Source organism: Mirounga leonina, unplaced genomic scaffold (assembly GCF_011800145.1).
Source record: "Mirounga leonina isolate KUSES-001 unplaced genomic scaffold, KU_Mleo_1.0 Mir_127, whole genome shotgun sequence".
NCBI classification, from domain to species: Eukaryota; Metazoa; Chordata; class Mammalia; order Carnivora; family Phocidae; genus Mirounga; species Mirounga leonina.
In genome coordinates this window covers 66,661,873-66,674,484 of record NW_023270316.1, presented here as the reverse complement: position 1 = coordinate 66,674,484, position 12,612 = coordinate 66,661,873, and the positions used below count along the sequence as shown (strand labels likewise).

At 33.6% G+C, this 12,612-nt stretch overlaps 1 protein-coding gene across 7 annotated transcripts in view; it reads left to right on the top strand.

Moving 5' to 3' along the window:
* The window catches only part of NBEA (neurobeachin), a 683,633-nt gene that overhangs the window by 69,479 nt on the left and 601,542 nt on the right, over positions 1–12,612 (top strand). For all 7 annotated transcript variants that reach the window (XM_035003560.1, XM_035003559.1, XM_035003554.1 and 4 more), the window contains exon 2: positions 11,645–11,876. In XM_035003560.1, coding sequence (XP_034859451.1) covers positions 11,645–11,876 — 232 coding nt within the window. The remainder of the gene's footprint in view (positions 1–11,644; positions 11,877–12,612) is intronic.

The following is a 12,612-nucleotide window of genomic DNA, read 5'->3' as shown; positions in this document are numbered from 1 at the left end:
GTCTTTATGTATAATTTACTCTTTCTAGTTTCTAAATGTAGAAACTGAGGTGACTGATTTGCAGTCTTTCTTCTTTAGTAAATGCATATTTAATACTGTAAATTTTCCTGAAGCACTTTTTTAGCTACATCCCATAAATTTTGGGATGTGTTTTCATTTTATTCAGTTAAATTTTTTTTCTACTTTCTCTAATGACATCTTCTTTGATCAACAGGTTATTAAGAATAAGTTGCCAGATACTTTAGTATTTTTTTCCTGAAGTATATTTAGTGATTTTAATTTTATTGTGATCAGAATTTTAAACTTTATTGAGATTTCTTTTACAGCCCAGGTTAGTCTCATCTTGGTGAATATTTGATATGCTCTTTAAAACAGTGTTTTTCTGCTGTTGTTGGATGGCGTGTTTTATATGCCTCCCTAACAACAAGGTCAAGCTGGTTAATATTTAAGACTTCTATATCCTTACTGATTTTGGGGGGTCTGTTTATTCTCCCAATTACTGAGAGAGGAATATCAAAATTTACAACTAAAATTGCAGATTTGTCTTTTTCTCTTTTGTTCTCTTATTAGATTCATTCATATTTGGGATTGCTATGTCATTTTGCCTAATTAGCCCCTTCCTCCTTATGGAAAGTTTCTATTTTTCTTTTATAAAGTCTACTTTGTTTGATACTAGTATCACTACACCATTTTCTTTTTTATTGTGTTTGCATAATGTATCTTTTTTTATCCTTTTGCTTTTAACCTGTTTCTTTATATTTTAATTCTAGGGTCAGCAAACTATTGCCTATGTGCTAGTCACCTGATTTTATAAATTTTTTTGTTGGAACACAGCCACACCATGTAATTTATGTATTGTATGTGACTGCTTTCAAATTATAAATGCATAGTTAAGTAGTAGTGATAGAGACCATAAGGTCCTGGATGTCTAAAATCTTTACTGTTTGGTTCTTCAAGAAGATGTTTGCTGACCTCTACAATTTTTTTTGTATATGGAATATAATTGGGTCTTGCTGTATTTTATACATTCTTATAATCTCTGCTTTTAGGTGGTGGTTTTATATTATTTACATTTAATATAATCATGCAACATTTCAGTCTGCTATTTTTGCTGTTTAATAGTCACATCTTTTTTTGGTTTCTCTTTTTCCTGTTTCATGTTTGGTTTTGGATTAATTGAATATTATGATTCCATCCTACATTTACTATTGATTTATTAACTATACCTATTTTTTCTTTAAAATAATTACTTTTAAATTAAGACTTTAACTTTTTGGAGCAGTTTTAGATTCACAGCAAAATTGAGGGAAAGGTACAGAGATTTCCCACATATCCCCTGATCCCACACATGCATAGTCTCCCCACTTACCAACATCTTCCACCAGTGTGTTAACAATTGATGAACCTACCTGGATACATCATAATCATTTAAAGTCCAGTGGTTTACATTGTGGCTCACTCTTAGTGTTAAACATTCTGTGGATTTGACAAATGTATAAAGACATGTATCCATCACAAATACCACGCAAAGTATTTTCACTGCTCTAAAAATCCTCTATGCTCCACCCATTCATCTCTCCTTTCACCAACCCCTGGCAATCACTGATCTTTTTGTTGTCTCCATGGTTTTGCCTCAAAGAATGTCATATATTTGGAATCATACAATATACAGCCTTTTCAGATTGGCTTCTTTGACTTAGTGAAATGCAATTAAGGTTCTTCCACATCTTATCATAACTTGATAGCTCATTTCTTTTTAGAGCTCAATAATATTCCATTGTCTGGATGTACCACAGTTTATCCATTCACTTACTGAGGGACATCTTGGTTTCTTCTAAGTTTTGGGAATTATTAAAAAAGCTACTATAAACATCCATGTGCAAGCAAAGGAAACAGTCAACAAAACAAAGAGGCAACCCACAGAATGGGAGAAAATATTTGCAAATGACACTACAAATAAAGGACTGGTATCCAAGATCTATAAAGAACTTCTCAAACTCAACACCCAAAAAACAAATAAGTCAAAAAACGGGCAGAAGTCATGAACAGACACTTCCCGAAGAAGACATACTGATGGCTAACAGACACATGAAAAAATGTTCATCATCATTAGCCATCAGGGAAATTCAATCAAAACCACACTGAGATACCACCTTACACCAGATAGAATGGCAAAAATTGACAGGGCAATAAACAACAAATGTGCAAGGTTGTGGAGAAAGGGGAACCCTCTTACACTGTTGGTGGAAATGCAAGTTGGTACAGCCACTTTGGAAAACAGTGTGGAGATGCCTCAAAAAATTAAAAATAGAGCTACGCTATGACCCAGCAATTGCATTCCTGGGTATTTACCCCAAAGACAAAGATGTAGTGAAAAGAAGGGCATACGCACCCCAATGTTCATAGCAGCAATGTCTACAATAGCCAAACTGTGAAATGAGCCAAGATGCCCTTCAACAGATGAATGGATAGAGAAGATGTGGTCCATATATACAAAGGAATATTACTCAGCCATCAGAAAGGATGAATACTCAATTTTTACATCAACACAGATGGGACTGGAGGAGATTATGCTAAGTGAAAGAAGTCAAGCAGAGAAAGTCAATTATCATATGGTTTCACCTATTTGTGGAACATAAGGAATAGCCTGGAGGACATTAGGAGAAGGGAGGGAAAAATGAAGGGAGGGAAATCAGAGGGAGAGATGAACCATGAGAGACTATGGACTCTGAGAAACAAACTGAGGGTTTTAGAGGGGAGGGGGATGGGTTAGACTGGTGATGGGTATTAAGGAGGGCACGTACTGCATGGAGCACTGGGTGTTACACAAAAACAATGGGTCATGGATCACCACATCAAAAACTAATGATGTATGGTGACTAACATAACAATAAAATTAAAAAATAAATAAACACCCATCTGCAGATTTTTGTGTGAACCTAAGCTGTCAGCTCCTGTGAGTGAATACCAACGAGGGCAATTACTGAATCATATGGTAAGAGTATGTTTAGTTTTGTTAGAAACCACCAAACTGTCTTCCAGAGTGGCTGTACCATTTTGCATTCCCATCAGCAATGAATGAGAGTTCCTATTGTTCCATATCCTTGCAGCATTTGATATTGTTAGTGTGTACTGGATTTTGGCCATTCTAATAGGTGTATAGTGATATCTTGTTTAATTTGTGTTTGCCCGATAACATATGATGTATGGAACATCTTATATGCTTTTTTGTCATCTGTATATCTTTTTCAGTGAGTTGTCTGTTAAGGTTTTTGATACTGTTTCTTTTTTACATTTAGTGTTTCCTAGAGTTTACAATATACATTATTAACTTATTCTCTATCTTCAAATAATATGTCACTTCAGGTATATGGTAGGAACCTTTTAAAAGTATACTTATATTTCTTCCTCTGCTGTCCTTTGTGCACTTGCAGTCATTGTTTTTATTTCTACATGTTTGTAAATCCCTTAATACATCATTGTTAGTTTTGCTAGTTATCTTTTAAAGAGTTTCAAAATGAGAAAAAAAAGTCTTGTATTTAACAACAGACTTAACAATTTTGGAATTCCTCAATTTTTTTGTCATTTCATATTTCCATCTGGTATCATTTTCCTTCTGTTGGAAGAACTTACTTTAACAATTCTTGTAGTAAGTCTGCGGGCAATGAATTCTCTCAGCTTTTATATGTCTGCAGAAGTTTTTATTTTGCAGTTTGGCAATTAAGACTTTTAATTTTTACTGCCTTTTACTCATTGGTTGGCTGCTAGCAGCCAGGTGTATTTATCATCTGTTTGTTTTAATATTATTAAGTAATTATAAAAGTGGTTACACCACTTTTGATAAACTGTAAGTTGTTTAAAATATATTTTAAGGAAGGCACTTATTGTATGAAAGTCGCTCACTTTGTTTTCTCCTCCATTCCCTAGAGTTTTTATGGACTATATTTGTAGCAGCATTTGTTATACTCTTGGGTATAGTTATTTCTATACCATAGAAGGATTACCAATATGAATTACTTGTAGAGAGGACTATTGTGGAAGAAATAGGAAAAAACAAGTAATTTTCTATTTTTCTCGACTGCTTTGTCAGCTGGGTTTAGGATCATTAACTTTTTTTTTTAAGATTTTTTATTTATTTGACAGAGAGAGAGCGAGAGAGGGAATATAAGCAGGGGGGAGAGGGAGAGGGAGAAGCAGGCTCCCCGCAGAGCAGGGAGCCTGATGCGGGACTCGACCCCAGGACCGTGGGATCATGACCTGAGCCGAAGGCAGCCGCTTAACTACTGAGCCACCCAGGCGCCCCAGGGATCATTAACTTTTATTCTGTTCATGTCCAAATTATAAAGTATTTTCCTGTTATATACTGAAAATTTATCATAAAAGTCATTTATGATGCGTGTAGCAGATCTTGAAGATTAGATGACTGATGGAGGTACAGATTTATGTGTTGGGTGGTCTCTTTAGTTTTTGTATACTCCTTAATTCTATATAAAATTGACAAGACAAATTCTGATCCTGAAACTTAGCTTTGGGACCTTGGGCTGGTTACTTAACTTAGGCTAACCTCAATTTCTTTGTTTGAGATGCTATCTTACAAAATTGTGAGAATTAAATGAGACTATACACATAAATTATTCAGCACATAGGTGTTCACAAAATGATTGTTCTTAATTATTATGTTTCCACTTTCTTTCTTTGTAAAATTACAGATACAAGTTTATCTCAAAGATTCCTTCTTTAGAGGTTAATAATTCAGTACCTTTAAAATTTAGATTGTATCTGCTTCTGAAAGTAATTTGATTGGCTTATAGGAAAAGACATCTGTATAGTAAGAGGAAGAAAACAAAATGTAAACAGGAGGACAGAGTAGAGGAAGGAGATAATCAAGACAAAGTTTGAACATTAAATTAATATTTTCTCTGTAGATGGGCCATACTTTTTATTTCTTTGTATGTCTCATAATTTTTTTGTTGACGAATGGACATTTTGAATATTGTCATGTGGAAATGCTGGAAATCGTATTCTTCTTTCCTTTCCCTTGTGTTTGTTGTTGCTGTTTTGGGTTGTTTGCTTAGTGATTTTCTAAAATATGTTTCTAAGTCTGTACTCTCTGTTGTGTGTAGCCATTGAAGTTATGTTTGTTTAGTGGTCAGCTGATTTTTTTTTTAAAGGATTTTATTAGAGAGAGAGAGAAAATGAGAGAGAGAGAGAAAGCATGAGTGGAGGGAGGGGCAGAGGGAAAGGGAGAAGCAGACTCCCCACGGAGCAGGGAGCCCAATGCAGGGCTTGATCCTAGGACTGAGCCACCCAGGTGCCTCTCAGCTGATATTTTGACACAGTTATCTTAAATGCCTTGAGCCAAGGAAAGAAAAAATGAAAAATCAAAAAATACTCTTCCTGTATTTGCAGATTTGCTCTTTTGGGGCACTCCTGCAATGCTTAGTCAGACTGTTCACAGCTCTCTCCTAGCTTTTACTTCCTACTTGTGTTGAATCTAAAGGCCAGTTCCAAGTGAAAGCTTAGTTTTTTTAAGGCTTTCAGGCTTTTTCTAAATGTGCAACCTGCCCTGGAGATGTGTGGGTATAAAGACCTTATACCCACACATACCTTCTTTCCCCACATCTTCCTTCCCAGGCTTCCAGGTCTGTTTATTGCTTGTCCTAGGTGTTGTCTCTAGCTTAGGCTGCTACAGCTAGTATCTGTGCCTTTGAATGCTTTCAGCAGAAGTGTCCCAGCCCTGGAGGTGTTCTAAATTTGGTGAAATAAAGACAGTTCTTTGTACTTGTCCTTGAGGGAGCTGCCAGATTGGTTGAGACCCATAACCTTGAATATGTTTCCTGCTGCTTCCTCTGGAACTAGAAAGCAGTTCCTCTGGAACTTGTGCAGGATGCTGTCCTCATGATTGTTGCCCTCCAGGGTTTGGGGCATTATAGGTGGGACATTGCTTTTTACCAGATAATAATAGCTTTTCTTCACTAAGTCTTCCCCTGGTTAGTGTACATTTTTGTTTTGACTCCAGAATTTTTCAGAAGTTGATTTTGACAGTTTTTGCCAGCTTATTAGTTTTTTAGGGAGAACATGCTCTGGAGTTGCCCATTCTGCCATTTTTTCGTGATGTCATTATTTTTCAAAGGAAGATACTGTAAACTGATTTCACTTGAAAATAGAAACTAGAAGTGGAAATATAATGAAGCCTGATTTTAACAACTAAAAATTATATGTAGTATACTTAGTTAGTGCTTTACTAAGAGTACAAGTCTTCTGAATTTTACTTGTTAAACCTTATATATTTTCCAAGTAATAATAGAAGAAAAAGTAAGGCAACTGAGGGTATAATCAGGAATGAGAAAACATCTCTGGCTTTGTGATCCCCACTGGGACATTAAAAAAGTTATATGGCAGTAAGAGCAATTCACTGCTGAAGGAGAAAACTTGAGTAGTCTGGCTTACAACTTGGTGACTGGCCACAAATTAGACCCTTTTTCCCCTCCCTCCTGGACTCCCATCTTGCTATCTTCCCATTCCATGTTAAACACTGAGTAATTTTCACGGGCTTGGCACTGTGCTTGAGGTGTAGATATAGTGGATAGTTAGATAGAAATGGTCCTTACCCTTACAAAGCTTATTGTAATGTGGGGGATAGAAAGATACATGTGAACATCTGTGGTATCATGCAGTGATTGCTATGGCCTGCATGGGTTGTAATGGGAATTCAGAGAAAGGCCATCTTTGTGGGTTCTGGGAAGGCTTTCTGGATTAAGTGGTATCTAAACTGATATTTGGAGGCTTAATGGAAGTTAACAAATGTAAAGGTTGGAAGAGAACTATGTCATGTATAGGGATTAACATATGTGAAAAGTTTTAGATGAAGTGACAGATGTGCAGTGCGGAAATGTTCCTATGACTGTAGCTAACAAATGAGAAGTAGAGGAAGGTGGAGCTGGGGCGTTAAATTGTGACTTTATAGGCAGTGTTATCTAGTTTAGAATTTATCCTGAAGGATAAGTTGCAAAGAAATCCAAATGGTTAATAATTGTCCAGTCTGATCTAATTAATGAAAAAGAATTATCCCATATGATTCTAATAATCTAAGAGTTCAAAATAAAAATATTTAAAAGCTCTATATTTAAAAAATAAAAGATACTTAAATTGCTAGTAATTACAGACTTAGTCCTTTCAGATGATAATATTTTCCAAGTCAGCATTTTATATTCTAAATTTTTATATAGTAAAGTTTATTTCTTTATGTAAATAATAGTTATTTAAAAAGCTCAGCTGTGCTATTTATTCTATATAAATTCCTCTGTGACCAATTCTTGTGTAGGAAGCACCACTGTGGACCACTTTTCTTATAGTGGCAATACCTTTTAGAATTTTAAGGAAAAGGCCTGGAAGAAAAGAACTCCCTTAACTGTGAAAATAGAGTATTACAATGACACGTTCAGATTTACAGGAAGTCTTAATTGATTTATAAATCTCTTTTATACTATGGTTAACAGTGATTTTAGCTTTTTTTGGTTTAGCTTTTTGAGCTTTGTTGTGTCATTTTCTTTGCCTTTTAAAAGGTTTCCCTATAAGTTTTCTTTTTTAGTGTTTATTGCTAATTTTCCTGTAATTGAGCCTTCAGAGTCTTCTACTTTCTTGCTGAAATAACCTTAAATAAATTGGTTGTTTTTAAAAATTTTTATTTACTGCCTCTGGATGTTTTATTTTTTACCCATAGAAATTATTTTTCTCTTCTTTTATCCCACACACAGTTCATAAAACATTGATTTCTTTGTAGATCTATGGTACATCTTGTTTCTATTTTTTTCTTAAGTTTATACTTCTGACTTAATAGGAAGGTATTTAGGTTCATTTTTCAATGTAGATTAGAATCCTGGATTACTTATATGTGTCCTTGTTCATGCTATTTAACCTCATTTATTTTCACTTTTAGGAGGACAATTATGCATTTTCCTCATAGGATTGTTAGAGAATAGTTTAAATAATGAAAGCCAGTTGTTTCTACTTTTTCTTACATGCTTTAGTTGGTAAATATTGAACCACTCATTTGTAAGTAGGGAATAAATATTTCTCTAATCTTGGAATGATAGTTTTGTAAGCATTTAGCCTTATTAACACTAAAGTATTAAAAATTATAGTAAAGGTTAGAAAGACCATCTGAAAATACAGGCCCACTTTACAACATCTACAATAAATATTTTTACAGCTTCTGGCAAAGAAATCAGAGATCCAAATTGTACTCTTGTAATTAAATGATATATAGAAAGGAGCATTGTTTTTTAACTGTGAAAGATGGAACTGTGAGCTTCCCATAACAGAGCCTGATTGTTAGAATTACACATATTAATTGTTGATTCCTTTAAAAGCAGACTATTTTTTTTCCTTCCCACTGAGCCCATCTCTGTTATTTACGCATTACATAATGGTTGTTGGTTATGCCAGACTCTATGGAAGCACTTAAAATTCATTAAGGAGATTAGTCTAAAAAATTCTTCAGTGCTCTCCCATTTTAGTATATACTAATTCTTACACACATTTATTTAGAGGCTCATAGGCTTAAACCTAAGTATTTACTTCTATTAGTTCAGTCAGGCAATGTCCACATCATTGATTTTCAAATGTGTTTTTTTGTTTGTTTGTTTGTTTCCCTTCTATATATTCCCTTTTAGAGCACCTCTTCTGAGTTACTAACCACTGGTCTACACGATTTAGAGTAGTGACCCAAGTCAATTGGACATATAATAGTGGAAAAGTAAGCAGTTCTTTGATAAGACCATGCTATGGTAAAAAGATGTTTGAGTTGGTTCTCATAGATCTACAATTAATATCTAAGAGAGTACATGATCCACATAATTTAACATTTGCTGGAAACAGAAGGCTTAAGCTAGCTGTTTCATGGTACTTCAGGCATATGTGATCAGATGACTACATTTTTTTTTTAGCTCAGAGTTGAGGTCATAAGAGAACTGGTAGTAGCTAACCTTAACTGAATACTAGCTATATGGCTTTGTTCCTAAGTGCCTACTTTCTCATTACTTTATTTAATCCTCATAACTACAACACTGTTAGATAGGAAATTTTATTCCCATATTTAGATGAAGTAACTGAGACTTAGGGAAGTAGAGTCATTAAGGTCACACAGCGAGTGGTACAGCTAAAATCTGATCCAGGAAGTCTTAAATCTCTTAACCATTCTAGTAGCTATTTTTGTTAATAAGACAGAAATAGTAGGAGGAGTTGAAGTTGTTTCATACACAGAAGTAAAACCAGGCTTTAACCCGAGAATATCTATCTAGGTCAGTTAAAAAAAAAAAAAAAAAAAGGTCAGAAGTTAGGATGAGGGCTAGTTTCTCATAAGTTGAGTTTTGGAGCTGTTAAAGAAAAAAATACAGAATATAGGGCGCCTGGGTGGCTCAGTTGTTAAGCGACTGCCTTCGGCTCAGGTCATGATCCTGGAGTCCCGGGATCGAGTCCCGCATCAGGCTCCCTGCTCGGCAGGGAGTCTGCTTCTCCCTCTGACCCTCCTCCCTCTCATGCTCTCTGTCTCTCATTCTCTCTCTCTCTCAAATAAATAAATAAATAAATAAATAAATAAATAAATAAATGAATCTTTAAAAAAAATACAGAATATAATTTTAAAATTTGAGAGTATTTTGTTTTCAAATTCTTAAATTTCAAAAGATTTTAAAAATGTTCTTAAATGAGATTTTATTGCTTGTATGGACTTGTGTGAAGACAGACTTACTGGGTTTTGATCCTGGATCATCTATCTACTAGTTTTGTGATCTTTTCCAAATTAAATTTTCTGTGCCAATTCTTCCTTATCTGTAAAATGAAAATAATAGGTCCTTTCTCATAAGTTGTTGCTTGAGAATTAAATTATTTAATATATGAAAAGTCCTTAGAATAGTACTAAATGGCATATAAGTTTACCTGATGGTATTATTATTATTATTATTAAGATTAATCATATTTCTCCGGAGCATGTGGTTATCTACCCTTATTAATGAACATTTTTCTTTGATAAAAAATTCTACTTCTTGAACCTAATTTCTGGTACCTATCTGTCCCTAATCTTATTTTTCCTTTATTTCCATTTTCCTAACTACTTACAGTTTATATCTTCTTTTATGCTTTCTGTAACTTATGAACCAATTTCAACTTTTGGGGGGATAAGTTAGAGTATATATATATACGTATATATATATACACACTCTAACACACACACACACATCTTTATTTCTGGAACTTAACACTGTTAGTGCATGGGCTTTTTCTTGTCCACAGATATATCCCTAGTTCCTAGAACAGTAATTTCTAGTCTTTAATAAATAAAATATTTATTGAATGAATGAATAATGCATGTATGGCTTCAGATTTATCACGTATTTTGTATATGGCTATTATTGTCTTCCTAAATTTTCTGTTCTTTAGACCAGAAAAATATCTAGTTTTTCAATGTTCTTCTTAAGAATGGTACTTATAACAATATAATTAATACATCATATGTGATTTGATCAATAGAGAATAAGAATATCATTATATCTTTTATTCTATGTGTATTTGTCTATCATTGTACTTAAAGTAGCATTTGGGAGGGACAGTAATACTTTTTAAATTTATATTTAAATTTATTATTGAAGTTGACACACAATGTTATATTAATTGCAGGTGTTCAACATAGTGATTCGACAGTTCTGTGCATTACTCAATGCTCACCACACATGTTGTCACCATCTGTTGTAACCATGCAACGTTATGACAATATTATTGGCTATTGACTATTGTACTATTCATTTCCATGACTTATTTATTTTATAACTGGAAGTTTGTACCTCTCAATCCCCCTTATGTATTTTGCCCATCTCCCTGCCCACCTCCTCTCTGGCAACTAAAGACAGATGTGAAATATTCAAACAAACAAAACAAAACAAAAAAACAAATGGAACAAACAAAACCAAACTCTTAAGATATAGAGAACAGTAATACTTTTGACTCACTTGATATAATGTCACAAGTCAAATACATTGCTACTAAATCATCTTTGTATATCAATTCACATTTTTTAAAGTAAAGTATTACAAGATACTAGCTATATTTCTCTTAAACATTTTTAAACATTGATTCTATCATTTCAACTTTTACTATAAGTTTGCTAGTATCAGTTTCATGTTTCTTTATCTTCTGTACATGGAGATTAGGCCCTTTGTTTCTTTTCTGTTACATCTCATTTGTCAGTCTGGTAATATCACAAAAGAAAATGAACTTCATGTCTTAAACTTTATCCTTAGCGAATTCTGCATTTTCTAATGATTATCAGTTTTTGGAGCCAAATTCTTTTTTATAGTAATTTGTCCTCAATCCTATCCAGTAGTCCCATGCACCATTTTGCTCTGTTTGATTTGAAATTACTTTTTCCATTTTTAAAAAACTAGACTTTGCTAGTTTTCATTCTTACAGCACCCTTAATCTGTGGCTTTTAAATTTTTATCAAAGGTAGTTTTAGACTAGAAGACTTGAGATTTTTTAGAGTAGCTATGCTGTCCTGCTATTTGAATTATTTTATTATTTTTATTTTATTGTTATAAATAATCACTCATGTTATCATTAGTTATTGTTTCTTTTTGTTTCTTTTCAGCTGGTTGGCGGAGAATTTGACTTGGAGATGAACTTTATTATCCAGGATGCTGAGAGTATAACATGCATGACAGAGCTTTTGGAGCACTGTGATGTAACATGTCAAGCAGAAATATGGAGCATGTTTACAGCCATTTTACGAAAAAGTGTTCGGAATTTACAGACTAGCACAGAAGTTGGGCTAATTGAACAAGTATTGCTGAAAATGAGTGCTGTAGATGACATGATAGCAGGTATGAGGTTATCTGACAGGATAATATACGTTAAATGTTTATAAAGATTCACGTACTTTTCTTTATATTCTTTTGGTAATATAAATTTGTTGGAGCTAACTTGATTTAAAATAGCCTGGTGATGGGTATTAAAGAGGGCACGTTCTGCATGGAGCACTGGGTGTTATAAGCGAACAATGAATCGTGGAACACTACATCAAAAACCTAATGATGTAATGTATGGGGATTAACATAACATAATAAAAAAATAAATAAATAAAAATAAAATAGTAGAAATGTATGGAAAATTTGCCCTGTATATTAAGGGAAAACTTGAAGATTGGAAGACACTTTCTTCTTTATTAGACAAACATAATTACTGATTTTGCTTTTCCAGGTTTTAGAAAATCTCAATTACATGGAATAAATAACCACAAAATCTATCAGAAAAATAAACAGTACCTTTTTACATAGTACTTAGTTAAACTTTACATAATTAAAATTTCACAATATGTATTACAAGTCTGTATAATGAGCACTTTACCAACTTCTTCGAGCTCCATGATTTTCAGTTTGGCATATATGGAACTATGACAGGAAGAACTAATATCCTTAGGATAGGCGTGTTGAATTTTTAGGAGGTGTCCATTTTACTTTGATATTTTTTAGAGAAACTTTTGTATTAAAATAAACAGATCTAGAATAGAACATAAAATTTGCTTGGAATTTCAAGATAAAAATACTAACTTTTGTGCTT